This window comes from Schistocerca americana, chromosome 10 (genome assembly GCF_021461395.2).
Source record: "Schistocerca americana isolate TAMUIC-IGC-003095 chromosome 10, iqSchAmer2.1, whole genome shotgun sequence".
NCBI lineage: Eukaryota > Metazoa > Arthropoda > Insecta > Orthoptera > Acrididae > Schistocerca > Schistocerca americana.
The window spans coordinates 165259695-165286249 of record NC_060128.1 but is presented as its reverse complement, the minus strand read 5'-3'; the positions used below and the strand labels follow the sequence as shown (position 1 = coordinate 165286249).

The 26555-nt window shown below is 41.3% G+C and overlaps 1 protein-coding gene and 1 non-coding gene across 2 annotated transcripts in view; one reads left to right on the top strand and one right to left on the bottom strand.

Annotated features, from left to right (window-relative positions):
* LOC124552329 (ectopic P granules protein 5 homolog) overlaps window positions 1-26555 on the top strand; it is a 358669-nt gene that overhangs the window by 63802 nt on the left and 268312 nt on the right. Inside the window, exons 8-10 of the mRNA XM_047126600.1 lie at window positions 2787-2983; window positions 10452-10646; window positions 22904-23145. Coding sequence (XP_046982556.1) covers window positions 2787-2983; window positions 10452-10646; window positions 22904-23145 — 634 coding nt within the window. The remainder of the gene's footprint in view (window positions 1-2786; window positions 2984-10451; window positions 10647-22903; window positions 23146-26555) is intronic.
* Trnat-ugu lies at window positions 2582-2656 on the bottom strand. The gene has a single exon. It is a non-coding gene; the product is annotated as a tRNA-Thr (tRNA).

Here is a 26555-nt window from a genome sequence, read left to right as displayed (position 1 = left end):
GTCCAACACGTGTTCTATCAGGGACAGATATAGGGATCTTGCAAGCGATGCGAGTACCTCAACAAGATGGAGACAGTTCATAGAGACACTTGCCACAGGTGGGTGATCATTGTCCTGGTGAAAAATGGCTCCACAATCCTGTCACGACAGGTAGCACATGAGGTTGCAGAATAACATATTACTGTGTCATCGAGTTTCCACAATCACTGCCAGCTGTGACCTGAAGTCATAGTTGATGGCTCCCCACACCAAGATGCCTCCAAAACATTCGAAGAATGGGGCCTCTCTGGTGTAGTGCAGAAAGGTAATTCGTAGCTGAACACAGTGCCACACCATTCACCAGCAGTCCGTGCTCCCTGGTTGCTGCACCACTCCAAGTGCAACCATTTGTGTTGTGGTGCATACGTGTGGGATAATAACTCCGTATCTCAGCTGCTGCTAATCGCTGCCCAATGGTGCGCAATCACACTCGGTGTTGCAGGGAATCTGTTACTTGATATGCAGTCTGATGTTTTCCTGGCATGTTTCTATTGTGTAGAATTCTCGGGTGTCCTGCCGGGTCACGTCATAATTACTCTGGCGGGAGTGGAGCGGCAGTCATCAGCGACCACCTGAAGATGGCAACAAGTCTGTTTGCCAAAATGTTGTGGAGTAATTACAATGTGACTCGGTCGGACATCTGAGAATTCCACTAGTCCGTTACTTGTTCTCGGATGCAGGCACAGATGTGATACGGCGTCCTCGGTACACGGTACAATGATCGGCCCTTATTGCAGTCGAACGTATTTGACCAGAAACCTGATGATGAGTATGTGTGCTGTCATGTTTCCATGGAGTCCAACATCGGATATTGCACGATTTGACCTGCTGGGCAAATGCAGACCCACAATGAGGTCCTTTCCAAACTCCGTCAGGTACAGATACTGCCGTCTCGCACGAGTACGCGGTACCTCAGTACCCTTCACAGGGATCATTCAACATCTGAAGCTGTCCACACCCCTTATATATCCTACCAGGCCTGGTAACAATATTAAATACGAACAACACTAATGCATTCTGGTGGCCTGGTAACTGTAAGTAACAGTTTGCTCATGTAAAAAAAATACTATTTTAATTATGTAAAAGTTATTGTGTGAACTGTTTCTAATTTGTACGCATTACATCTAAAAACAAAACTATATTATCTGAGGGAAAAATCCACTGAAGATTCCTTCAGTATAAAATATAGAACATGTCAGGAATGTATATCAATATTATAATCGACATTTTACATATTTTGCGTCTATATTCGTCAATCCCCTGTGAAGCACATGGCAGAGAGGGTACCTCCCATTGTACTAGTTATTGGGGCTTCTTTCCATTCCATTCACATATGGAGTGTGGTAAAAATTATTCCTTAAATGCTTTTGTGCATCCTGTAATTAGTTTAATCTTCTCCTCACGATTGCTGTGGGAGTGATGTGTAGGGGTTGTAGTATATTGCTAGATTTATCACTCAAAGCTGATTGTTGAAACTTTGCAAGTCAGTTCCTTTGGTATTGTTTGTGCTTATCGTCAGTTGTCTGCCAGTTCAGTTCTTTCAGAGTTTCCATGACACTCTGCTGTGTGTCAAACGAACCTGTGACCGTTTGTGTGCCCCTCTCTGTATATGTTCATTATTCACTGTTACTCTTATTTGGTATTGGTTCCTCACACCAGTGTAATATTTAAAGATCGGTCACACAAGTGTGCTTTGTAAGCAATCTCCTTTGTAGATGATTGCAATTCCCTAGTAACTTACCACTGAACCAAAGACTGCTACCTGCTTTACCTACGACTGAGCCTATGTGATCATTCCATTTCATATCCTTACAAGATGTTGCACCCAGGCAAGTATTTGTGCAAGTTGACCATTCCATCTGTGATTAATTGATATTGATATTGTGGTCATAGGATACTAAATTTGTTGTATTGCAAATTGTACTGTTTTTCATTTCTGAATATTTAAAACAGGTTGCCAAATTTTGGAACACTCTGAAATCTTATCACACTCCAACTGAATATCTCTGCAGATTTTTTCAGACATTACTTCATTGTAGATGACAACATTCTCTGTGAAAACTCTGGGGTTGCTATTAATATTGCCTCTAACATCATTAATATACAACATGAACAGAAAGGATCCACACACCTTTCCTGTTCCACAAATGAAATTACTAATATTTCTGTCAGTGATCTTTCAAGATAACATGCTGTGTCATCTGTACCAAGAAGTCTTCAATCTAGTCCTATATTTTTGTGGCATACCGTACAATCTTAGTTTCAAAAGAAAGAAAATGGCACTTGAATTGATGAAACGAATATTATTATACTTCCTGTGCGATAAGACCACACCTTCAAAACTGAAATAACTGTTTGTTAATAGTTACACGACACAGGTTTTCGTGCTTGACTGTGCTAAGAGGGTGACAGAATAATGAAATACAGTTGCAGAGGTTTTATGAGACTTTTGAGTGAATGGTTTTGTAAAATGGTAATTAAATCAAGACCCTAAGCTGTCGACATGCGTTGATATACATCAGTGGGGACAGTTGAAAATGTGTGCCCCGACTGGGACTTGAACCCGGGATCTCCTGCTTACATGGCAGACGCTCTATCCATCTGAGCCACCGAGGGCACAGAGGATGGTGTGACTGCAGGGATTTATCCCTTGCACCATCGGTGACCGTGCAGCTCTCTAGAATGAAATGATAATTAAATCAAGACCCTAAGCTGCCAACAAGCATTGATATGGTTATGTGTTGCAGGCACCACTGAGGGGAGACCCGGCACCGTCGGAGCCGTGGGTGCTGGTGGACTCGGACGGAGAGGAGGACGAAGACACTGAAGTCGGACGAGGGTGCGGGGCCGTTCTCCGGGAGAATGACCTCGTGGCCATTCTCAATCAGATCCCATTTGACGCAGTGTTCCGCCATGTGCTGCTGGTCGACAGGAGGGATGACAGGTACGCTCTGATTTACGTATACTGGGTGACTGTAGTTACAGTTTCAAAATGCTTTTTTTTTTAAAAAAAGCCTTTGCTCCGAATGACATCAAATTTGACTGGAATATTGTCAAAGAACGGGAAAATGGTATGTGGGGGAGGGGGGAATAACGAAAATCTTACGACTAGATGGCATTGCAAGCAGTAGAACATTCTAAATAAAAAAATGCGGGGTACACGGATGTTCCTCAGTTCACATCTCAGACATCCGGCATGACTCTCTTGATGCAGAATCGCATTCTTCTGGTCAAACTCTTATTATAAGAATTCTGACTATGCATCAGTAGATCAGCAGAAGTTCTGGACACATAATATGAGGAAATGGCAAGCTGAATTTCAGATGAGTGATGCATTCTACAACTGTTCCGGATTCCGGACAGAAGTTTGAAACTCTTTGTCTTTAAATATGTCTGCTTGTGTCTGTATATGTGTGGATGGATATGTGTGTGTGTGTGCGAGTGTATACCCGTCCTCTTTTCCCCCTAAGGTAAGTCTTTCCGCTCCCGGGATTGGAATGACTCCTTACCCTCTCCCTTAAAATCCACATCCTTTCGTCTTTCCCTCTCCTTCCCTCTTTCCTGATGAGGCAACAGTTTGTTGCGAAAGCTTGAATTTTGTGTGTATGTTTGTGTTTGTTTGTGTGTCTGTCGACCTGCCAGCACTTTCATTTGGTAAGTCACATCATCTTTGTTTTTAGATATATATTGTTGAGGGGCATTGTCATGCCTGTGCTGATATTAATAAATAGTACAAAGGACCCACAGCTCAATTGTAAGTTAATGTTTCACTGATATCTCCTGTCTATGTTATCAGACCATCTATCTCTATAGCTACACCTGCATACATACTTTGCAAATCACCATGTGGTGTGTGGCAGAGGGTACCTTTTACAGCTATTAGTCATTCCCTCTCCTGCTCCCCTCGCAAATTGAGCGAGCGAAAATCAACTATCTATATGCCTCCCTATGAACACCGATTTCTTTTGCCTTGTCTGTGTGGTTCTCACACCAGATGTATTGGTCAAAAACACAGTGAATAATTTTATGACAAACAAAGTACTAGACGCATGGGACAGACCATTTTGGGAATTGTTAGATAATTCAATATTCCAAGATCCACAATGTCAAGAGTGCCGAGAATAGCAGATTTCAGGCATTACCTCTCACTGCAGACAGTACAGCATCTGATGTCCTTTGCTTATTGAGCAAGAGCAATGGCATTTGCATAGTGTTGTCAGACAAGCAACTGTGTGAAATAACCGCAGAAATCAGTGTGGGGTGTACAAAGAACATATCCATTAGGGCAGTTTGGCGAAATTTGGTGTTAATGAGCTATGGCAGCAGACGACTGGCACGAGTGCCTTTGCTAACAGCATATCATCACTTGCGGCACTTCTCCTGAGCTTGTGATCAGATCAGTTGGACCTTAGGTGACTGGAAAACCATGGCCTGGTCAGATGAGTCCCAATTTCAGTTAGTAAGGGCTGATGGTGGGGTTCAATTGTGGTGCAAACACCGCAAAGCCACGGACACAAGTTACTGACAAGGCACTGTGCAAGCTTGTGGTAGCTCCATAATGGTTAGGGCTGTGTTTGCATGAAATGGTCTGGATCCTCTGCTCCACTGAACGGGTCATTGACTAGAAATGGTTATGTTTGGTTACTTGGAGAACATTTGCAGCCATTCATTGACTTCATGTTCCCAAACAGTGATGGAATTTTTATGGGACGACAATGCGCCATGTCTGAGCTACAATTTTTCACAAATGGTTTGAAGAACATTCTGGACAGTTTGAGGGAATGGTTTGGCTGCCATCACCTGATATGAATTCCAGTGAACATTTATAGGACAAGATCAAGAGCTCAGTTTGTTCACTAAATCCTGCACCAGCAACATTTTCACAATTTTGTGCAGCTATAGAGGCAGCATGACTCAGTATTTCTGCAGGGTACTTCCAATGACTTGTTGAGTCCATGCCACATTGCGTTGCTACATTACACTGGGCAAAAGGAAGTTAGATACAATATTAGGAGGTATTCCATGATTTTTGTCTCCTCAGTGTATGTGCATGTTCCGTTTCATACCACTTTGCAGTGTTATTCCTAGTAGATGAAACTGTGCCAGGCAGCTCATCATTACTGTGCTCGAACATGACTAGATTATAGCCCCTCAGTTCCTAGTCATGCACACCAAATATAAGGGGTGATGAAAAAGTTTCTGTTTGAATATGTTGCTGCAGTGTATATGCAACAAAACTTGACTCTGAAGCAGGGTCTAGGCACATGTAACCAAATGGTTGGTGTGGCATTAGTGTCTTTCCGATGTGCGTGTGATAAATGCTGTAATGTAGACTGTGGCAACATTATTACCAAATGCCTCCAAACAGGACCAATGTGCTGTTATTCTTTTCATGGTTGGCAAAGGATAAACACCACTACAGATCCAATAGAGAATGAAGAATGCGTATGGGGCAACACGTCTATTGAAAAGCACTGTTGTGGAATGGGGTTCCAAGATCCATGCAACAATGGATGATGCTGCTGCTTTTTGGTAATGCACGTCCCCATATCGCTGCAACTATTGCTAGGCAGAAGTTTTGCCAACTCGATTGGTTGAGACTTGAGTACCCACCGTATAGTCCTCGTCTCTTCCCGTGCGATTATTACTCCTCTGGTCCCTTAAAAGAGTCCTTGAATGGTCGATGATTGCTATCAGACAAGGATGTGCAGCTGGCGGCTACAGATTTCTTCATGAAGCAGGAGACTGTGTTTCACCAAACCACTGCATTTAACCTGGTGCATTGGTAGGATGACTGCCTCCATACTCACTGAATGGAAGCTTTTTGATCGCCCCTTATAGAAATTACATTGAAGTTATCCTGTGTCCTCTTACAATCACTCAAAAATGGTACTTCCCTGTGTACTACAGCATCATCAGTAAACAGTTATACATAGCTACCCGCACTGTCCGTCAGATCGTTTTTGTATATAAAAAACAAGTGCAGTCCTGGCACACTTCCTTGGTGCACTTCTGACAATACTCTAGTTTCCAATGAACACTTGCCATCCAGGACACTGTACCAAGTTCTATTAGTTAAAGTCTTGGAGCCACTGACATGGCAGAGAACCTATCTCATATGCTCAGGCCATAGTCTGAAGTGTCGTACTGTGTCAAACACTTTCCAGATGTCTAGGAATTTAGGATCTGCCTCTCATCCTCCATTCATGGTTCACAGGATATCATGGAAGAAAAGTTTTGGTTTTGGACAAGTGATGCTTTCTCAATCAGCATTGATTTGTGAGCATAAGCTTTCCTCCCCCAAGGAAATTTATTATGTTTGAACTTAGAATATGCTCAAGAACTCTGCAGTAATTTTACCTAGGACCAGAGTTTTCTAGGATTCTCTGCAAAATGTTTCAGTGATACGTGACAGTGGAAGTTGTTGTATGCTTCACACACCAATTGTTTTATAGTTGCACAAATTTCTGTCAGCTGCTGCTTGTTGACATTTATGTTGACATTTTGACATTCTTGTGTGAACCAAGTGTGTGCAACAATCTCGGCCATCTCAGCATTTTCTTAATGCCCTTATTAAATCAAATTGCATTTTTTCTGTCTTTAATACACTTACTCGGCATGTATGAGATGTGGTCAAAAAGTATTGAGAATTTTTTATTTTTGCAAGCTTTACCCTTCTGATTCTCAAATTTTTTTAATCTTGTTGATACAGATGTTCCTGATGTTGCATTTTCACCTACTTTGAATATTTAATTTATTGTTGACAGTCAAAAAGATTGAGCCTGTTTCTGAGTGCTAGGAGCATTTTTACTTTGGAGAAAGATGGATCAAAGAATTTGCATTAAATTTTGCTTCAAATATGGAATAAAGTGCAGCACTACGTTTCAAATTTTGACTGTGGCTTTTGGCAAATTGCTGTGAATAAGGCAAGAGTTTGTGAGAGGTGTAAACTTTCCCAACAGGGTCGAGAAGACATTGAAGATGACAACTGCCGTGGGCATCCAGCACATCAGTTAGCGACAAAAATGTGGAGGAAGTAAAGAAAATGGTTCTGTAAAATAGCCGAATCACCATCAGAGATGATTCTGATGACACTGGAATATCCTTTGGCTTATGCCAACCGTTTTTTTATGTTTTTGGGCATGAAAGTGTAGTAGCAAAGTTTGTTTAAAAATTGTTGAATTTTGACCAAAAATGACATCACGTAGACATTACTCAGGAATTGCTGAATGAGCCGGCAGAAGTGGCCGTGCGGTTAAAGGCGCTACAGTCTGGAACCGCAAGACTGCTATGGTCGCAGGTTCGAATCCTGCCTCGGGCATGGATGTTTGTGATGTCCTTAGGTTAGTTAGGTTTAACTAGTTCTAAGTTCTAGGGGACTAATGACCTCAGCAGTTGAGTCCCATAGTGCTCAGAGCCATTTGAATTGCTGAATGAAGTCAACAATGATCCAGAACTTCTAAAGAAGGTTGTAACAGGTGACAAAACTGGGTACACAGGTATGACGTCGAAGTTGAGGCCCAGTCGTTCCAATGGAAATGGACAAGTTCGATTATTTGTGAAGATTTTTCTCCCTGTTTTCTTTGAGTACATTGGGGTAGTGCATCATGTTTTCCTGCCCTGTGGTCGTATTGTCAGTATGGTGTGTTCCATTTGTGTGAAGTAATCCAAAAAAAATTACCAGAATTGTGGCAAAACTACACATGGAAATTGCATCAAATAATGTTCCTGCTCACAGCTCAATGCTCTTTCATGATTTTTTGGCAAAAAACAAAACTATTAACATTGCCTCATTCACCATATTCTCCAGACGTGACCCCCGTGACTTCTTTCTGTTTCCGAGGCTGAAAAGAACCATGAAAGGACATTGTTTTGCCATCATTGATGAGATAAAAACTGAATCACTGAAGGAGCTGAACACCATAATGAAAAGCGAGTTCCAGAAGTGTTGCCAAGACTTGAAAAAGTGCTGACACGAGTGTATTGTATCAGAGGGGGATCACTTTGAGGGGGAAAGTCTTGATAATGAATAAATGAAATTCCCGTTACTTTTTGATCACACCTCACACTCCTCCAGAGTGTTGTTTACCATCAGTTTAAACTTTGTCCATAAGTACTCTATATTATTTTATTGGAATTAAATGATAACACACTGTAATGATTTATACCAGGCTGTTATAGCATGATCACAAGTGGGCAAGAGTGCACAAACAGAAGAGACTTGGTCAGTCAGGTGACCGGACTGTACTGCATGTGAATCCTACTGCACCGCCTGACACCAGCAGCAAAATAATCTGTGATGGAGGAAGCAAGGGGAACATAAAAAGCAGACTGGCACAGGCAAAGATGGCATTCCTGCCAAGAGAAGACTGCTAAGCCTTAAATTGAGAAGGAGATTTCAGAATGTGTCTGTTTAGAGCACAGCATTTTATGGTTGTGAATCATATACAGTGCAAAAACTGGAACAGGAGAGAACTGAAGCATTTGAGGTGTGGTGCTACAGAAGAATATTGAAAATTAGGTGGACTGATAAGGTAAGTGATGAGGTGGTTCTCCGCAGAATCATTGCAGAGAAAAGGATACAGAGACACTGATGATAAGAAGGGAGATGATGATATGACATGTGCTACGATGTCAGGGAATAATGTCTAGAGGGAGCTGTAGAGGGCAAAAATTGTAGAGGCAGACAGAGATTGGAATACATCCAGCAAATAATTGAGGACATAGGTCGCAAGTCCTACTCTGAGATGAAGAGGTTAGTGCAGAGGAGGAATTTGTGGTAGGCTACGTCAAACCAGTCAAAGGACTGGTGACAAAAATGTATGTGAGAGAGGGGGATGGAAGAGCGGCACCTGGTGGGGAACCTGTACAAGCTATAGCTGCTGAAGAGTGACATGTGGAGTACTCAGGGACAACAGTGCCTCACAGAGCAGCATTGGAACTGCCTGACTTATATGATACCCTATGTCTCAACAACCTTAAGTATACTGTTTGACACGTTTGATAATATTAGGTCGGTGTGTAAGTTCATAACATATAGGTTTGTTTATCAATCGTCATTTTTTATTTGTAGTTAACTGATGCTATTGGCATTTACATACTGTCATTTCATCATTTGGAGATAGTGAGTGGAGCTGTGGATGCTTCAAAATGGAGTGCGAAGTGGAGAAATTGGAAAATTTCTGACATATTCTTACATTTGAGTTCAACAGAGGGGTGACAGCAGCGGAGGCAGCCAGAAACATTTGCATCATGTGTTGGGATACTGCCATTGGACAGAACACAGAAAGAAAATAGTTTTCTCATTTTAAGGAGGATTGCTTTAACATTAGTGATTCGCCACATTCAGGAAGACCTTCAGGATTTAATGAAGATTGTTTAAAAGACATAATTCACAATTATCGATGTCATTGTACTTGAGAACTGGCAGATGTGACAGACTATGGTCATTCAATTGTCATGCGACATTTGCATGCGATGGGGAAGATTCAAAAATCAGGTGTATACGTACCACATGCTCTGTGCCAAAGACACAAAAATCAGCAGGTGGTTTTATGTACATCTCTTCTTGCTCGTCAGCAGTTGGTTTGTTAACAAAACCAAGTGTTCTTATCCTGTATTGTTTCTGGTGACGAGAAATGGTGTCTTTATGCTAAAGTAAGGAAAAGAAAGGAATTGCCGAGTCCAAAAAAGCAACAATACCCCGTACAGAGATGTGGGTGCATCAACATAAGCTAACGTTACGGATCTGGCAGAACAGAGACAGTGTGGTGTTCTGTGAATGGCTTCCCCAAGGTGTAACAATCACTGCTGACATTTATTGTCAACCAATGCAACATCTTGCAGATGTAATACGAGAAGAACGACCAGAAGATTGTGAGAAATGAAGCTACTTGACGATAATGCCCGCCCGCATTCTGCCAGGCTGAGAAAAAACACTGTATGGCAGTTGGGTTGGGAAGTCATTCTGCATCGACCGTATTCACCTGATCATTGCACGTGCATCTTATTCATCTAACATTTTCTGCTCTCTACGAAACAGCCATGACGGAACTTCCTTTCTGGACAAAAATGCGTTCCGATCACGACTCGACAAGTTCTTCGCCTCAAAACCACGTGATTTCTACGGACGTGGAACTGAAATGTTACTGAAACATTGGCAGACTGTTGTAAACAGTGAAAGGGAATATATTGTTGACGTCTGAATTCTCTGTTACTTGTATCTGTTGCATCTATTTAAGTTAGGGAAAAATACTATGAACTTAGGTGTCAACCCAATATTACACTGTCCAGACAATGAACGTGGCTTTATCAATTAAAATTTGTGCAGTAGTCTGGCACTGCTGTTGTTTTTAGCTGCCTCGCACCTGCTGTGTTGAGGTTGCAGTGCAGTGTGTTTACTGGGTGTGCAGGGACCTGTACGACCCCAGCCTGGTGACAGAGCAGCACGTGCTGCGTCTCTTCGCCTTCTGCACAGTGCTGGTGCGGCTGCTGCGGACCGGCCTCGCCACCTACAGCTCGCCGCGCTACCGCCAGTTCGGTCGCCGCCTGGGCCGCCTCATCCGGCACACCGTGCAGTACGTCTCGGACCAGTGGCAGAGCCTCAGGTACCGCAGCAGATCAGCTGGATACACTGCATTACCTGTTTGCTTATTTTTATGTTACCCATATTGCTGCCACATGTACCCCTTAGCACAGAGGTTGAATGTCATCACAGGGTGTATACACCTTGGGACAGTTGGGAAATCTGGGAAAAGCGAGGGAACTTTTTCAGCCGGGAAAAACCCCGGAATGCAGACACAACAAAAAGACTGCTAAGCAAGTAGGCTTTCAGCCGAAAGGCCTTCTTCTGAATTAGATAACATACACACACTTTCACACAAATGCAGCTCACACACTTGACCACTGCCTCTGGCCACCGAGGCCAGATTGCGAACTAGAGCACACGGTGGGAGAAACAGTCTGGATGGTGGGGCTAAGGAGAACACTTTGGGGGGTGCGGGGGGGGGGGGGGGGGGGGGATGGTAAAGTGCTGCATATGGGAGCATACACGGACAAGGTGGGGACAAATCTCAGAAAATTCCTGCTGCTTGTAATTTGTTATTTAATGAATTAGGTGCATTTTCACTGTAGGTGTAAATAGCCTTATCGATATCAGAACCCTTCACATATCCAAACTGTGTTCTTGATAACTTGATAATATGTTATTTGTGGTCAGATGGTTGAGAAGTTGCCTGTACATTACTTTTTCTAAAATTTTTAAGAATGCTGGCAAAAGTGAAATCGGTCTGTAGTTTGATGGTATCTCTTTATCCACTTTCTTGAATAGAGGCTTAACATCTGCATATTTTAGCCAGTCAGGAAATGTCCCAGTCATAATTGACTGGTTCCACCCAGCATATACATAAAGTGTGAAGAAGAGCAGATAGAAGAGGTTGACAGTCTTAAATTCCTGGGATTACAACTTGATAATAAATTCAGTTGGGAGGAGCACACCACAGAACTGCAGAAATGCCTTAACAAATCTGTATTTGCAATTCGAGTGTTAGCTGACATAGGTGACATAAAAATGAAAAAGCTTGCATACTTTGCCTACTTTCATTCCATAATGTCATATGGTATAATATTTTGGGGTAACTCTTCAAGTCAAACAAAAGTTTTCAGAGTCCAAAAGCATGTAATACGTATTATTTGTGGAGTAAATTCACGGACGTCCCGTAGAAACCTCTTCAAAGAACTGGGTATACTAACTGCTGCCTCTCAGTATATTTACTCCTTAATGAAATTTGTCCTAAATAATATATCTCTTTTTCCAACAAACAGCTCAGTTCATACATACAATACCAGGAACAAGAATGATCTGCACAAGGACTTAAAAGCACTTACTTTAGTTCAAAAAGGGGTCCACTACTCAGTAACACTCATCTTCAATAATTTGCCAGCAAACATAAAAAATTTAGTTACAAATAAAGATCAATTTAAAAGGAGCTTGAAAGACTTACTAGTGGCCACCTCCTTCTACTCCATTGACGAATTTTTTGATAGAAACAAATGACGTATTGTATATATTCATACTATTAGTTATGTTATTTCAGCTCAAAAAAAATTGACATGTTCCACATCCACGAGGATCTCCTCAGCATGGATCTATGGAAAGAAATCTAATCTAATCTAATCTAATCAGGGTAGAGCAGCTAAGAGTAGTCAGGAGGCTAGACGGAGGGTGGGAGGGGGATGGGGGGCAGCGGAGGAGGAGAGAAGTAAAAAGACTGTGAGTGTGTTGGTGGAACAGGGAGCTGTGTAGTGTTGGAGTGGGAACAGGGAAGGGGATAAATGGGTAAAGATCAATGAGTAATGAAGGTTGAGGCCAGCTGGGTTATGGGAACGTAGGGTATAATGGAAAGAGTGTTCCCTCTTGCACAATTCAGAGACACTGGTGTCGGTAGGAAGGATCAGGATGGTACACACTATGAAGCTGAAATGAAGAATGTTGTCCTGGGTACCATGCACAGAAACTGTGTGGTCCAGCTGTTTCTTGGCCACAATTTGTCATTATTCTGTCCCAGTCTTCCGTTGTTTCAAAACCCCCGGAATTTTGTAGAATTGCAGTCAGTTCAATTTCTGTAATTTTGACTATTAAGAACTAGTACCCTAACAAAGAATTTTACTTTTAGGCCACTACTGCAGCAATAAAACATAAACGAGAAAATTACACTACATTAATACTGTAAATGAAAAAAAGTGCCATGTACAACAACAAAACACAGGGTGCAAAGCAACTGCTGACAGCAAAGTGGGTCAAAGGCTTTAAGACAAAGGCTGTGCAATACTTCATAACAGTAAGCTGCTTTCGATAAGCACCACATCACAACTGTTTACATTTCTAACAGTTAACGGGAAAATACCGTGAATGGTGTTTTGAGAAGCGTAACTTTCAAAATAAATTTCCCTTTACAGAAGATCATTTATGTTATGTGTGATGAATTTCTTAAATCGCAGAGTGTTTGACTCTCTTTCAGAACTAATTCTTTGAGGACCAGCCACATAGAAAAATTTCAGGCCCAGACGACCTGCCATTTATGCAATTAGTTTCAAATTTTACTGCGACATTAATGGTTGATGTACCCTGAAGGTTAACACATGCTAAAAAAACACCAATATTATGTGTGAAACCTTAGCTCCTCTCGTAGCTGCACTGTTGTTGTTGTTATGATCTTCAGTCCAGAGACTGGTTTGAGGCAGCTCTCCTTGCTACTCTACCCTGTGCAAGCTTCTTCATCTTGCAGTACCTGCTGCAACCTACATCCTTCTGAATCTGCTTAATGTATTCATCTCTTGGTCTCCCTCTACAATTTTTACCCTCCACGCTGCCCTCCAATACTAAATTGTTGATCCCTTGATGCCTCAGAACATGTACTACTATCCGATCCCTTCTTCTAGTCAAGTTGTGCCACAAACTCCTCTTCTCCCCCATTCTATTCAATACCCCCTCATTAGTTATGTGATCTACCCATCTCATCTTCAGCATTCTTCGGTAGCACCACATATTGGAAGCTTTTATTCTCTTCTTCTCTAAACTATTTTTCTTCCATGTTTCACTTCCATACAGGGCTACACTCCACACAAATACTTTCGGAAACGACTTCCTGACATTTAAATCTATACTTGATGTTAATAAATTTCCCTTCTTCAGAAATGCTTTCCTTGCCATTGCCAGTCTCCATTATATATCCTCTCTACTAAGACCATCATCAGTTATTTTGCTCCCCAAATAGCAAAATTCATTTACTACTTTAAGTGCCTCATTTCCTAATCTAATTTCCTCAGCATCACCTGATTTAATTCAACTACATTCCATTATCCTTGTTTTGCTTTTGTTGATGTTCATCTTATACCCTCCTTTCAAGACACTGTCCATTCTGTTGAACTGCTCTGCCAGGTCCTTTGCTGTCCCTGACAGTATTACAATGTCATCGGTGAACTTCAAAGTTTTTATTTCTTCTCCATGGATTTTAATCCCTATTCCAAATTTTTCTTTTGTTTCCTTTACTGCTTGCTCAATATACAGATTGAATAACATCCAGGATAGGCTACAACCCTGTCTCACTCCTTTTCCAACCACTGCTTCACTTTCGTGCCCCTCGACTCTTATAACTGCTATCTGGTTTGTGTACAAATAGTAAATAGCCTTTCGCTCCCTGTATTTTACCCCTGCCACTTTCAGAATTTGAAAGAGAGTATTCCAGTCAACATTGTCAAAAGCTTTCTCTAAGTCTAAAAATACTAGAAATGTAGGTTTGCCTTTCCTTAATCTATCTTCTAAGATAAATCGTAGGGTCAGTATTGCCTCACGTGTTCCAATTCCAATATTTCTATGGAATCCAAACTGATCTTCCTTGATGTTGGCTTCTGCCAGTTCTTCCATTCGTCTGTAAAGATTTCGTGTTAGTATTTTGTAGCCGTGACTTCTTAAACTGGTATTCTTCAGTTGAAACTTCCAGGCTGAGAGGCCGTGGTCGATGTATAAAATTTCCACCTGACGTTTCGTCTCCATCTGAAGGAGACATCTTCTGAGGTTGTCCGGCTACTGCCACTGAGGCTCCAGGTACTCTCGCATTTATGGAGCGCATAGAGGGCACCAACATTCGTTACATGATGCCGACGGTATGCCTACCTTTGGAAGGCGTCATCATTCTTGATTAAGAGTAATTAATTGTCATTCTGCTGGCGCAACGTTGACATCCATATTTTGTCCAACTTTAAAACTTCCTCTTTTCTATTGAAATTATTGTAGTGTTTGTGAATCTCTATTGCTTCTCTATACGTGCGCACATAATAGTGGGATGTTTGTGCTAGAACGCTTGTCTCATTAAATTTAATTTCTTGGTTCCCATCTCGAATATTATCTCAGCCACGGCCGATTTTTTGATGTGCCCTGAGTGACAGTTTCTTTTATGTTCGGCTAAGCGGGTGTTTACACTTCTTTTCATTGTTCCAATATATACTTGTCCACAACTGCATGGAATTTTGTATACCCCAGTTGTTGCTAGGGGGTGTTGGGCGTCTTTTGCAGTTCTTAAATATTCCTTAATCTTCTTGGTGGGTCTGAAGATTGTTTCGATCCCATACCTGGCCAGAACTTACCTGATACGGTCCGTGACTTTATTAATGAACGGTAGGAAAACTTTGCCAGTAGGTGACTGTTGTTGCTCTTGACTTGTGGCTTCTTTTCTTCTTTGACAGAGGGCTCGAACAATTTCCTTGCTGGTATATACATTTTTCATGAAGGCTGACCATAAGTGATTTAATTCATCTTTCAAGTAAGCCAGCTCACAGATTTTGTTGGCTCTGTCAACCAAGGTTTTCATGACACCTCTTTTTTGCCTAGGATGATGGTTTGATACCTTGTGGAGGTATCGATCCATGTGAGTGTTCTTTCTATATACCTTATGGCCCAGCGTCCCATCCACACGTTTAATTACCGACACATCCAGGAAATTGAGTTGACCGTTGCTCTCTTTCTCCATCGTAAAATGTATCTTCGAGTTAATACTATTCAGATGCCCCAAGAAGACATCCAGCTCTTCTTCTGTCATCAACATAGCAGTACTATTTAGCTGGCTTTTTACTGGCAGTCTACAGCACTCGCAGTTTGAAGATCTCCATTAGTAAATTGGTATCAGCTGGGCTGAGAGGGCTTCCCATCGCCACCCCGTCAGTCTGTTCGTAAAACTCGTTGTGCTGGAAATAAGTTGTCGTCAGGCAGTGTTTAAATAAAGCCACTATGTCAGTTGGAAAAATATCTGCTGTATATGAAATAGCTTCATTTATAGGTACCGTGGTAAACTATGACACTACATCGAAGCTCACAAGAATATCACTTGGGATGACGTTAATCTCCCTCAGTTTTTCAATAAAATGCACAGAGTTTTTAATGTAACTGTCCGTTCTGCCCATGTATGGTTGCAGCAATCAGGCTAGATATCTGGGCACCTCTTGTGTTGGACATCCTATAGCACTCTCAATTGGTCTCATCGGGACCTGTGGTTTATATACCTTTGGGAGTCCATATAGTCTGGGTGGATAAGCTTCCATTTTCAGAGTTGTTTTTTATCATCCAAGGAAAGAGAAGTTTGTTTTACCAGTTGATTGGTATTTCTCAAAATTTTGGTTGTAGGATCCTTTTGAAGCTTTTATACGTAGTGAGATCCAAAAGGTCACTAATCTTCTTGTGATAATCTTCGGTGTTCAGCAAAACCGTAGCATTTCCTTTATCAGCTGCAAGTACAATAATGCTCTTATCCGCATTCATCTCCCTCAGTGCCCTCCTTTCCGCTCGAGTCAAATTGCTGGTAGGTGATTTTGCTTGGCGTAATATTCTGGCTGTTTCAGACCTGATTTCATCTGCGGAATTCGATGATAACAAATGGATTCCTGCCTCCGCATTTGCTATAATGTCCTCTGTAGGAACCTTTAGTGATGTGACTGCGAAGTTGCCTCCTTTCGATAGAACTGAATGTTCCTCTTTTGTTAATTCTCTCCCAGACATGTTAACCACAGTTCAAGAGTTGCCAGCGACTGATGTTTCACTTCTACCTTTCTGTAGACCATCGAATTTCCTCTTCTGCATATTAGTTGCCATTTCTGCACTGAGCTCCATGGTCCTAAACATTAGACAGTCCGCCTTATTCCAGTCATAACACTGCATTATGTTGCTGATATATAAATGGAGATATAACAGCTTCTACTAGTTGCCACTAGTTCTCGCCACATCTGATGAATTCATTCCCGTAGCATTGCTAGTTCCGTGCAGTTGTAAATACGGTTCGCTTGCGCCGAGTGAAACATTCTCCTCGCCTTCAGAAACTTTGGCACTGTTGCAGTGTCCCGGCAGCATAGCAGGAAAGTAAGTGTACACAGTTGCTGTGCTTTCTTCATGCGCAGTCCCTCAAATCGCCGAACCAAAACTGACATTTCCTTCCTGTAGAGGCAATGTAGTCTTTCATGGCCGATGTTGTCTTCAGTTGAAACTTCCAGGCTGAGAGGCCGTGGTCGATGTATAAAATTTCCACCTAACGTTTCGTCTCCATCTGTGGGAGACATCTTCTGAGGTCGTCTGGCTACTGGGCAGTAGCTGCAGTGATATCTGGGAAAATGTAAAACTTTGTGACCACATTCAGATGCATAAAAGTCAAATTTGTACGTTCTGTTGCGTGACTTGTATAAATCAACAAGCTGCAGAAGTTCAGTATGAGTCTGGCTTATAATGTGCAGAATATTTTTATTTAAAACAGAGCACTGTATCTGCTTTCCTGGTGTTTGTGCTTACTGTTTTCTCTGCAAGAGGTGAATGATTACTGGCATGGTAAGTACAATGATCGACCTTGAAATAATGCATGGCAAGAATTGCTCAGTGAACCATTTCTTGAAATTGACAGTGTTCATTTCCGAATGTTGCTTATTTTTTTACATGTACATACAAGTTTACTGTCAGGAATAAAACCAGAAGAAGAGCCAGCAAGCAGAATAATTATCTGGGAAACCTATTCTTATGGGAACTTTAAAAGAGCCAGTACAGTCATTCATTCTCCAGCAAGTATTCGTGGAATGATTCTGACTTGCCCATGTTTCATCAAGGTGATACATCATGCATCTTTATAAGGGATGTGGTTCATGCAGTAGCTATGTCACCTCTTTCAATTAAAAACTCTCTATTTAACATATTTGAAATCAATGTCTTTTAAAATTATTTGCATTGATGAAGTGCTAGCTCTGAACCCAATTTTTTCTTACATAATTGTAACAAATTTTTATGACATCAGGTGTTCACTACTTATATACATTTGAAACATGGAGTGCTTTAAAATATCATTGTCGAAACCATCCATTTATGTTACAGGTTTCGATGCTTTTGGGTGATATGACACCCTACTGTCCTGATGTTTCTACAGCTCTGACACTTTCATTTACTATGCTCTATACATTTCTTTTGATGACACGTGCCGTAACGGTTCGCTCTTACTTCTTTGAAATGTCAAAAACAGGAGTCCACATTTGAAAAATTTGTAAGTGTGGCAAATAAACGTATTCGCCTGTTTGTGAAACACTTCACATTTATTGCCGTCATTTGACATATTTATTTGGCAGTCACACTAAAACATTTACAGGGACGCATTCACAGTCATACTGGTACAGGAAAGTAACATTGACAATCGAATGAATAATTCGGTCGCTCTGCATATGAAACTGCATTGTCTGGAGTATGGCAACAGGGCAGCATGCAGGAGAATGATTCACACAGTCTAATTTTCTCTGCCCGGGGACTGGGTGTTTGTGTTGTCCTCATCAACTCTTCATCGTCATTTGTGACAGTGGCTCGATTGGTTTGTGTGAAAAATTGGACTGTGTAAAAATCGGGACTTTGTATGGGCGCTGATGACCTAGCAGCTGAGTGCCCCACAAACTAAACATCATCCTCATCAATGCATTCTAATTGTAAACAGCAGCTAGCAGTTTGGAGAGAGAATGAATCTTACTGGTTGCATGCAGTCAATGGAGGGGGATGCGCAGAATGGCTGAAAAATAGGCCACCTTCCTAAATGAAGCGAACTATAGTACAACAAAATTCAGATGGACATTTTGACCATTCGGTGTACTGCAAGCCAATGCACACTGATTTACATGTTAAAACCCAAAGTTTCTACCATCCAGTGCATAAGAGAGTTTCTATAAATACATTGGTGCACAGAGCGAAAAAGGTTTGTGATGAGGACCACTCGGATTCTACACAGAGTACGCGAAAGAACTTGCCCCCCTTCTAACAGCTGTGTACCGCAAGTCTCTAGAGGAACGGAAGGTTCCAAATGATTGGAAAAGAGCACAGGTAGTCCCAGTCTTCAAGAAGGGTCATTGAGCAGATGCGCAAAACTATAGACCCATATCTCTGATGTTGATCTGTTGTAGAATTTTAGAACATATTTTTTGCTCGAGTATCATGTCGTTTTTGGAAACCCAGAATCTACTCTGTAGGAATCAACATGGATTCCGGAAACAGCGATCGTGTGAGACCCAACTTGCATTATTTGTTCATGAGACCCAGAAAATATTAGATACAGGCTCCCAGGTAGATGCTATTTTTCTTGACTTCCAGAAGGCGTTCGATACAGTTCCCCACTGTCACCTGATAAACAAAGTAAGAGCCTACGGAATATCAGACTAGCTGTGTGGCTGGATTGAAGAATTTTTAGCAAACAGAACACAGCATGTTGTTATCAATGGAGAGAAGTCTACAGACGTTAAAGTAACCTCTGGCGTGCCACAGGGGAGTGTTATGGGACCATTGCTTTTTACAATATATATAAATGACCTAGTAGATAGTGTCGGAAGTTCCATGCGGCTTTTCGCGGATGATGCTGTAGTATACAGAGAAGTTGCAGCATTAGAAAATTGTAGCGAAATGCAGGAAGATCTGCAGCGGATAGGCACTTGGTGCAGGGAGTGGCAACTGACCCTTAACATAGACAAATGTAATGCATTGCGAATACATAGAAAGAAGGATCCTTTATTGTATGATTACATGATAGAGGAACAAACAGTGGTTGCAGTTACTTCTGTAAAATATCTGGGAGTATGCGTGCGGAACAGTTTGAAGTGGAATGATCATATAAAATTAATTGTTGGTAAGGCGGGTACCAGGTTGAGATTCATTGGGAGAGTCCTTAGAAAATGTAGTCCATCAACAAAGGAGGTGGCGTACAAAAAACTCATTCGACCTATACTTTCTGGATGAGGTATCGAATATATTGCTTCCCCCTACTTATACTTCCCGAGGAGATCACGAAAGTAAAATTAGAGAGATTCGAGTGCGTACGGAGGCTTTCAGACAGTCGTTCTTCCCACGAACCATACGCGACTGGAACAGAAAAGGGAGGTAATGACCGTGGCACGTAAAGTGCCCTCCGCCACACACCGTTGGGTGGCTTGCGGAGTATAAATGTAGATGTAGATGTAGATGTACTTGAGTATTGCTCATCAGTGTGGGATCCGTACCAGATCAGGTTGACGTAGGAGAAGAGAAGATCCAAAGAAGAGTGGCGCGTTTTGTCACAGGGTTATTTGGTAACCGTGATAGCGTTACGGAGATGTTTAGCAAACTCAAGTGACAGACTCTGCAAGAGAGGCGCTCTGCATCGCGGTGTAGCTTCCTCGCAAGGTTTCGAGAGGGTGCGTTTCTGGGTGAGGTATCGAATATATTGCTTCCCCCTACTTATAACTCCCGAGGAGATCATGAATGTAAAATTAGAGTGATTCGAGCGCGCACGGAGGCTTTCAGACAGTCGTTCTTCCCGTGAACCGTACGTGACTGGAACAGAAAAGGGAGATAATGACAGTGGCACGTAAAGTGCCCTCCGCCACACACCATTGGGTGGCTTGCGGAGTATAAATGTAGATGTAGATGTAGATTCTGAAATGAATCATCTGCAGTATTTGTTCACAGGTCACGTAATATCAAGTTAGTGTTCTCCAAGAAAAGGAAATGTGTAAATGTTGAACTTTCACATGATGAACCATTGATAGCATTCCTTCCCTTCTGCAGCACTATATCCAGCAAAATAGGCAGAGTTCTGGAGAGATGAGCTATCATATCTGTTTTCTGACCTCCTAAAAAGATAAAGCAGATGCTACACTCTGTTAAGGATAGTCTTGGCCTCAGATTTCCTGGGATTTACAACATCCCACATGAGTGTGGATACAATTACATCTATCTGTCTGTCTGCACCATTTCCAACCACTGTACAGAACATCAGTAGCATATTAAAAATCAGGAATTGGAGAAGTCAGCAGTTGCTGAGCACAGCCTCACAAACAAACATAAAATACTGTTTGACAAAACAGATTTTGTCCCAGTCTCCCACATACTGAGTCTCTATAATTGAAGAGGCTGTAGGAATAAGAGTGTGTGAGAAAACCTTCAACCATTGTTTAGTTGATTCGGGTGGGGAGGGAACCAAGCAGCAAGGTCATCGGTCTCATCAGTTTAGGGAAGGATATGGAAGTAAGTCAGCAGTGCCCTTTTGAAGGAACCATCCTGGCATTTGCCTGAAGAGATTTAAGGAAATCATGCAAAACCTGAATCAGGATGGCTGGATATGTGTCTGAACAGTCGTCCTCCCGAGTGCAAGTCCAGTGTGCTAACCACTGCAACACCTCGCTCTGTCCTTCAACCATGATGACGGATATAATTGTAGCGGTGTGTGGAAGCAAGCTCTCGATGCCGAGAAGAGCCAGAGATATTCTTCGCAATGTTTATTCTGTGGCAGGAGCCGTAGTGCCACCAGCACAGAAGTTGACACCATCTGCAACAGCATGACGTAACTGCCGATCAGTCAGAAGCTGTCTATGGGCTATATAAGCCACCACAGAAGCAATTTTGAGAGTCAGTTGCTCCTGACAAAGATGATGGTGGAAACTGCCAAAACTCAAGGTTTTACTCTGAATTGACATGGCAAGAAGTCCAAGAATGTTTTGTATAACAATGCTGTCCTTAAAGATTTCATTCTCAAAGATGAATTTTAATCACTTCCAAAGCACACTGGTGAAAAGTGGTAGCAAATTACTTTGATAAATAGGTTAAACACCAGGCTACCAACATGGTAACTTTCACACAAATCCAAATGTTACTCTGTGCCATATGTTACATTGTAGCCCACTTTCCTTATGTATACTCTTTAAAAATTTCTGTCGAAATACACCAACATCAAATGAATAGTTAATGATTACCCTCCTAGAGATTAGCCTTTACATACGGATCCCTCCTGATGTACCGGATGATCAAAAAGTCAGTATAAATTTGAAAACTTAATAAACCACAGAATAATGTAGATAGGGAGGTAAAAATTGACACAAATGCTTGGAATGACATTGGGTTTTATTAGGGGGGGGGGTGAAGAAAAAAACAGCGGAGTATTACTAGACGCGTGAAACATCTCTTGCACGCGTCGTTTGGTGATGATCGTGTGCTCAGCCGCCACTTTCGTCATGCTTGGCCTCCCAGGTTCCCAGACCTCAGTCCGTGCGATTATTGGCTTTGGGGTTACCTGAAGTCGCAAGTGTATCGTGATCGACTGACATCTCTAGGGATGCTGAAAGACAACATCCGACGCCAATGCCTCACCATAACTCCGGACTTGCTTTACAGTGCTGTTCACAACATTATTCCTCGACTACAGCTGCTGTTGAGGAATGATGGTGGACACATTGAGCATTTCCTGTAAAGAACATCATCTTTGCTTTGTCTTACTTTGTTATGCTAATTATTGCTATTCTGATCAGATGAAGCGCCATCTGTCGGACATTTTTTGAACGTTTGTATTTGTTTGCTTCTAATAAAACCCCATGTCATTCCAAGCATGTGTGTCAATTTGTACCTCTCTATCTACATTATTCCGTGATTTATTCAGTTTTCAAATTTATACTGACTTTTTGATCACCCTGTATATTCATTGAAAATGTGATTGAACTGCACCATCTGTTTTATGGTATGACCCTAGTTTATTTCACTGTATTTTAATTTTGACATAATCTACAGTACTTTTATTTTAACTTATAAACTTATGTGTCTTGCAGATCTGATGGTGCCCAATTTCAGCGTAAATTGGTTATTTATTTTGAAATTTATGTGATTGTTTTGGATAAGAAATTATTTCCAAAACAGTCATTCTCTCTGTGTCTCCAGCCAATTGAAATGTTGTTCTTTCCGAGACGGTTGTTTATTCTGTACGACATTTATTGATCGTGGTCCACATCCACAAGCGTTTACTTATGTTGGCTTACAGAATGAGCTATATATATAATTCGGTCACAGGAACGGCAGCCGGTGGGTGGACCCGGCGCTCGCGCTCCGCCTGCAGGCGGAGTACGACGCGTTCTTCCTGCGGGCGACGCGCGGCATCCTGTCGTCCCAAGGGCTGGGCACGTGGCAGTTCCTCGCCGTCATCCCCTACTCTGTGGTGTCCCTACCCACACTCTGGCACCTCTACTACCTGCTCCACCTGGCATCTCCAGACAACGCTGACGAGGACCTCGACCGGCCGGACAGCTCTGTCGGTGAGGATTCGTACTATTTACGTTGCTGTCTTCTGATAATGAGTACTCTATATGTGAGAACTATTGCACAACCAGTGTAACAGTTCAAACATCTAAATTGCTGACAAGAATAATATACAGGGAATGACAAAGAAAATCGTGTATTTGTAAGATGTGTATATAAGATGTGATCAAAAAGTAATGGAAATTTTTGTTTTTTGTAAAGCAGTTTTATTTATTCATCAACATCAACTATGCCCACTTCAAAGTAATCCCTCTCAGATATAATACACTTATGCCAGGTCTTTTTCCAATCTTGGAAGCAGTTCAAGAACTCACCTTTTGTTATGGCTTCCAGCTTCTTCCGTGATTCTGTTTTTCTCTCGCCAGTGGTGACAAAATGACGTCCTTTTGTGGTTTTATTTCAGCATCGGAAATAAAAGAAGTTGCAGAGGTCCATGTCCAGCATATATGGTGGGTGAGGCAAAACAACAGGCATTGTTTTTTGCCAAAAAATCATGAACAAGGGTTGAGGAGTGAGTGGAACCATTATGGTGATGCAATTTCCACGAGTTGTTTCGCAAGACTTCTGGTCATTATTGTTGTCTGCTTCATGTGAATGACGCTTAATGACTGTATGAAGATAAGCGTAGAACTCATAATCGAAGAAAACAGTGAGAAAAACCTTCAGATGTGAGTGACCTTGCTGAATTTTTTTCGGTCTTGGCTCTTGAGGCAGTTTGGAGTGGGATGATAGGCCCTTGATTTTGATGTTGTTTTTGAATGAAATTCAACAAATACAGAACTAACTTTGCTGCTATGCGTTTCCTGCCCATGACAAATTGCTTGACATGAGCTAAAGGATATACCAACACCATCAGCAACCTCTGTGATGGTGATTCAGTGATTTTCCAGAACCATTTCCTTTACTTCTTCCACACTGTCATGAGTAATCGATGTGCAAGGGTTTCCAGATTGGTTGTTGTCTTGAGCATCACCTGGACACTCTTTGAAATATTTATACCACTCATTAACTGTTGTCTTACTCAGAGTGCATTAGTAAAAGCCACAGTCAACATTACAAATGCAGTGCTGCACTTTATTCTATTTTTAAAGCAAAATTTAATGCATGTTCTTTGAGCCATCTTTTCAGTAAGTAAACATTCGCTGAGCACTTGAGAACACGTATAACCTTTTCATCTGTCAACAATAAACTAAATGTTCAAAACAGCTGAAAATACATACGTACATCAGGAATATGCATACCGACAAGATAATTTTTTTTTTTTTGTAAATTGTTTGTATAAAGCCAGTGAAATTAAAAAATTATCAATGCTTTTTGATCACAGCTTGTAAGTTTGACGTTAGGAAGGGAAAAGACATCAAAGGGGCAGTTCTGGTGCTGTGCATGATAATGGAGGTAAGACAACAAAAACCAAGACATTGTCCTAGAATTTGTTGACATAGAAAAAAAAACATTTATCAACAAAGGTGCAAGATATTTGAAATTTTGAGAAAAAGGGGTATAAGTAGTAAGAGGGATAATATATGAGATGTGACAATTAAATAACAAGACAGCGCACCTCGTATCTCATAGCCATATGAAGGGAGGTTCGTGTTGAAGTGCAGTTGATCTTGAACCTTCAAGAGTAGCTACCATTTGTTTTGTCTTTTTACCTACTTTAATTTGCTTTTTAGCTTGGGTTGTAGAGGATATTTCTCAGTAGTAGAGCCATGACGATGGTGAACTTAAAAATCGTACAGTGCACTAACTTCAGATTCCTCATTTGATTAATAGAATGTTTTCATATGGTAAATATGGTGTTTGAAGATAATGCTTTGTTATGCGTGTGAATTCTTGAATGGTGCAAACAGTTTTCAGAAAGTCGAGAAGTGGTTGAAAATGATGAACATCCTGGTCGATCTGTGAGTTCAAGAACTGAAGGAAATGTTCAGAAAATAATTGTGCATTACAGTGCTGAAACATCCTCCATACTCACCAGAACTGGCAGCCTGTGACATTTTCCAGTTCTCAGAAGTGAAAAGTGCATTGTAAGGAGCCCATTTTCAGCTTAGGAAGAGGTAAAAGCAGTAACTGCAGAGTTGTTGAAGGGGATGATAATGAATGACCTACAGCCTTGAACAATGGAAGACATGGGTGCAGCGGTGTATAGATCTGGGAGGTGTGAATGTTGAAATGCATAAATTTTAGTTGTAACATTGTTTACAGTAAATCACATTTGTAACATTGGTCCCATTATTTACTTGGCACATCTTTTATAACATGTACAAGAACCAACAGGGAACAATAAGAATGAAAGACCAAAAACGAAGTGCTCAGATTAAAATGGGTGTAAGACAGAGATGCAACCTATCCTCCCTCCCCAACGCCCATCTCCATTCACCTACTGTTCAGCCTGTGTATAGAAGAAGCAATGGCAGAAATGAAAGAAAGGTTTAGGAGAGCGATTAAAATGCCCGGTGAAAGAATATCATTGATAAGATTCACTGATGACTTGCTATCCTCAGTGAAAATGAAGAATAATTTAAGTATCTGCTGAATTGAATGAACAGGCAAATGAACACAGAATATGAAGTGAGGGTAAATCAAGGCACGACAGTAGCAATGAGGAGTTTCAGAAATGAGATTAGTGATGAACTTAACATCAGAATTTGGTCCACATAATAGACTCGCACAGGCAAAGAGAGAACTCCCTGCTAAAAGGAGTGTTTTAGTATTAAAAATAGGCTGTAATTTGAGAAATACATTTGTAAGAATGTATGTGAAGCTCAGCATAGTATGGGAATGAATCATGGAGTGTAGAAAAAATGGAAAAGTAAAGAATGGAAACATTTGATATGCTGTCTTACAGAAGGATGCTGAAAACCAAGTGGGCTCTTAAGATATGAAATTAGTAGGTCCTCCACAGAATCAGCTAGGACAGGAATGTGTGGGAAACATTAACAAGTAGAACAGCTTTGTTTATAGGATGTGTGTGTTAAGGCGTGAAGGAATAACTCTCATGATACTTGACGGAGCTGTAGAGACTAAAAACTGTTGGAGAAGAGGGAAGTCTGGATACATCCAACAAACAATCAAGGGTGTTGGGTGTGAGTTCTCCACAGTGATTAAGTGGTTGGCATAGGAGAAAAGACCGATGACCAAAAAGGGTGGTCTTTTTCTGAGTGCATATTGTTTGCCAGAAAGTTATTTGATATTGCGTTTCATGCTTTTTGTATGAAAAATGACAGATACTGTTCTCTTGACAAGCAGTTAAATGAAATAAACAGAGGATTTAACAAATGAATGAGTATCATGGAACTTGTCCAAGCTCTCCCATCCTGATTTGTGTACCGCTATTATTAAGAGGGGATTTGCCAAACACCTGCTAAATGTTTTAACAAAAAAACATGCGGATTTATTTCCATGT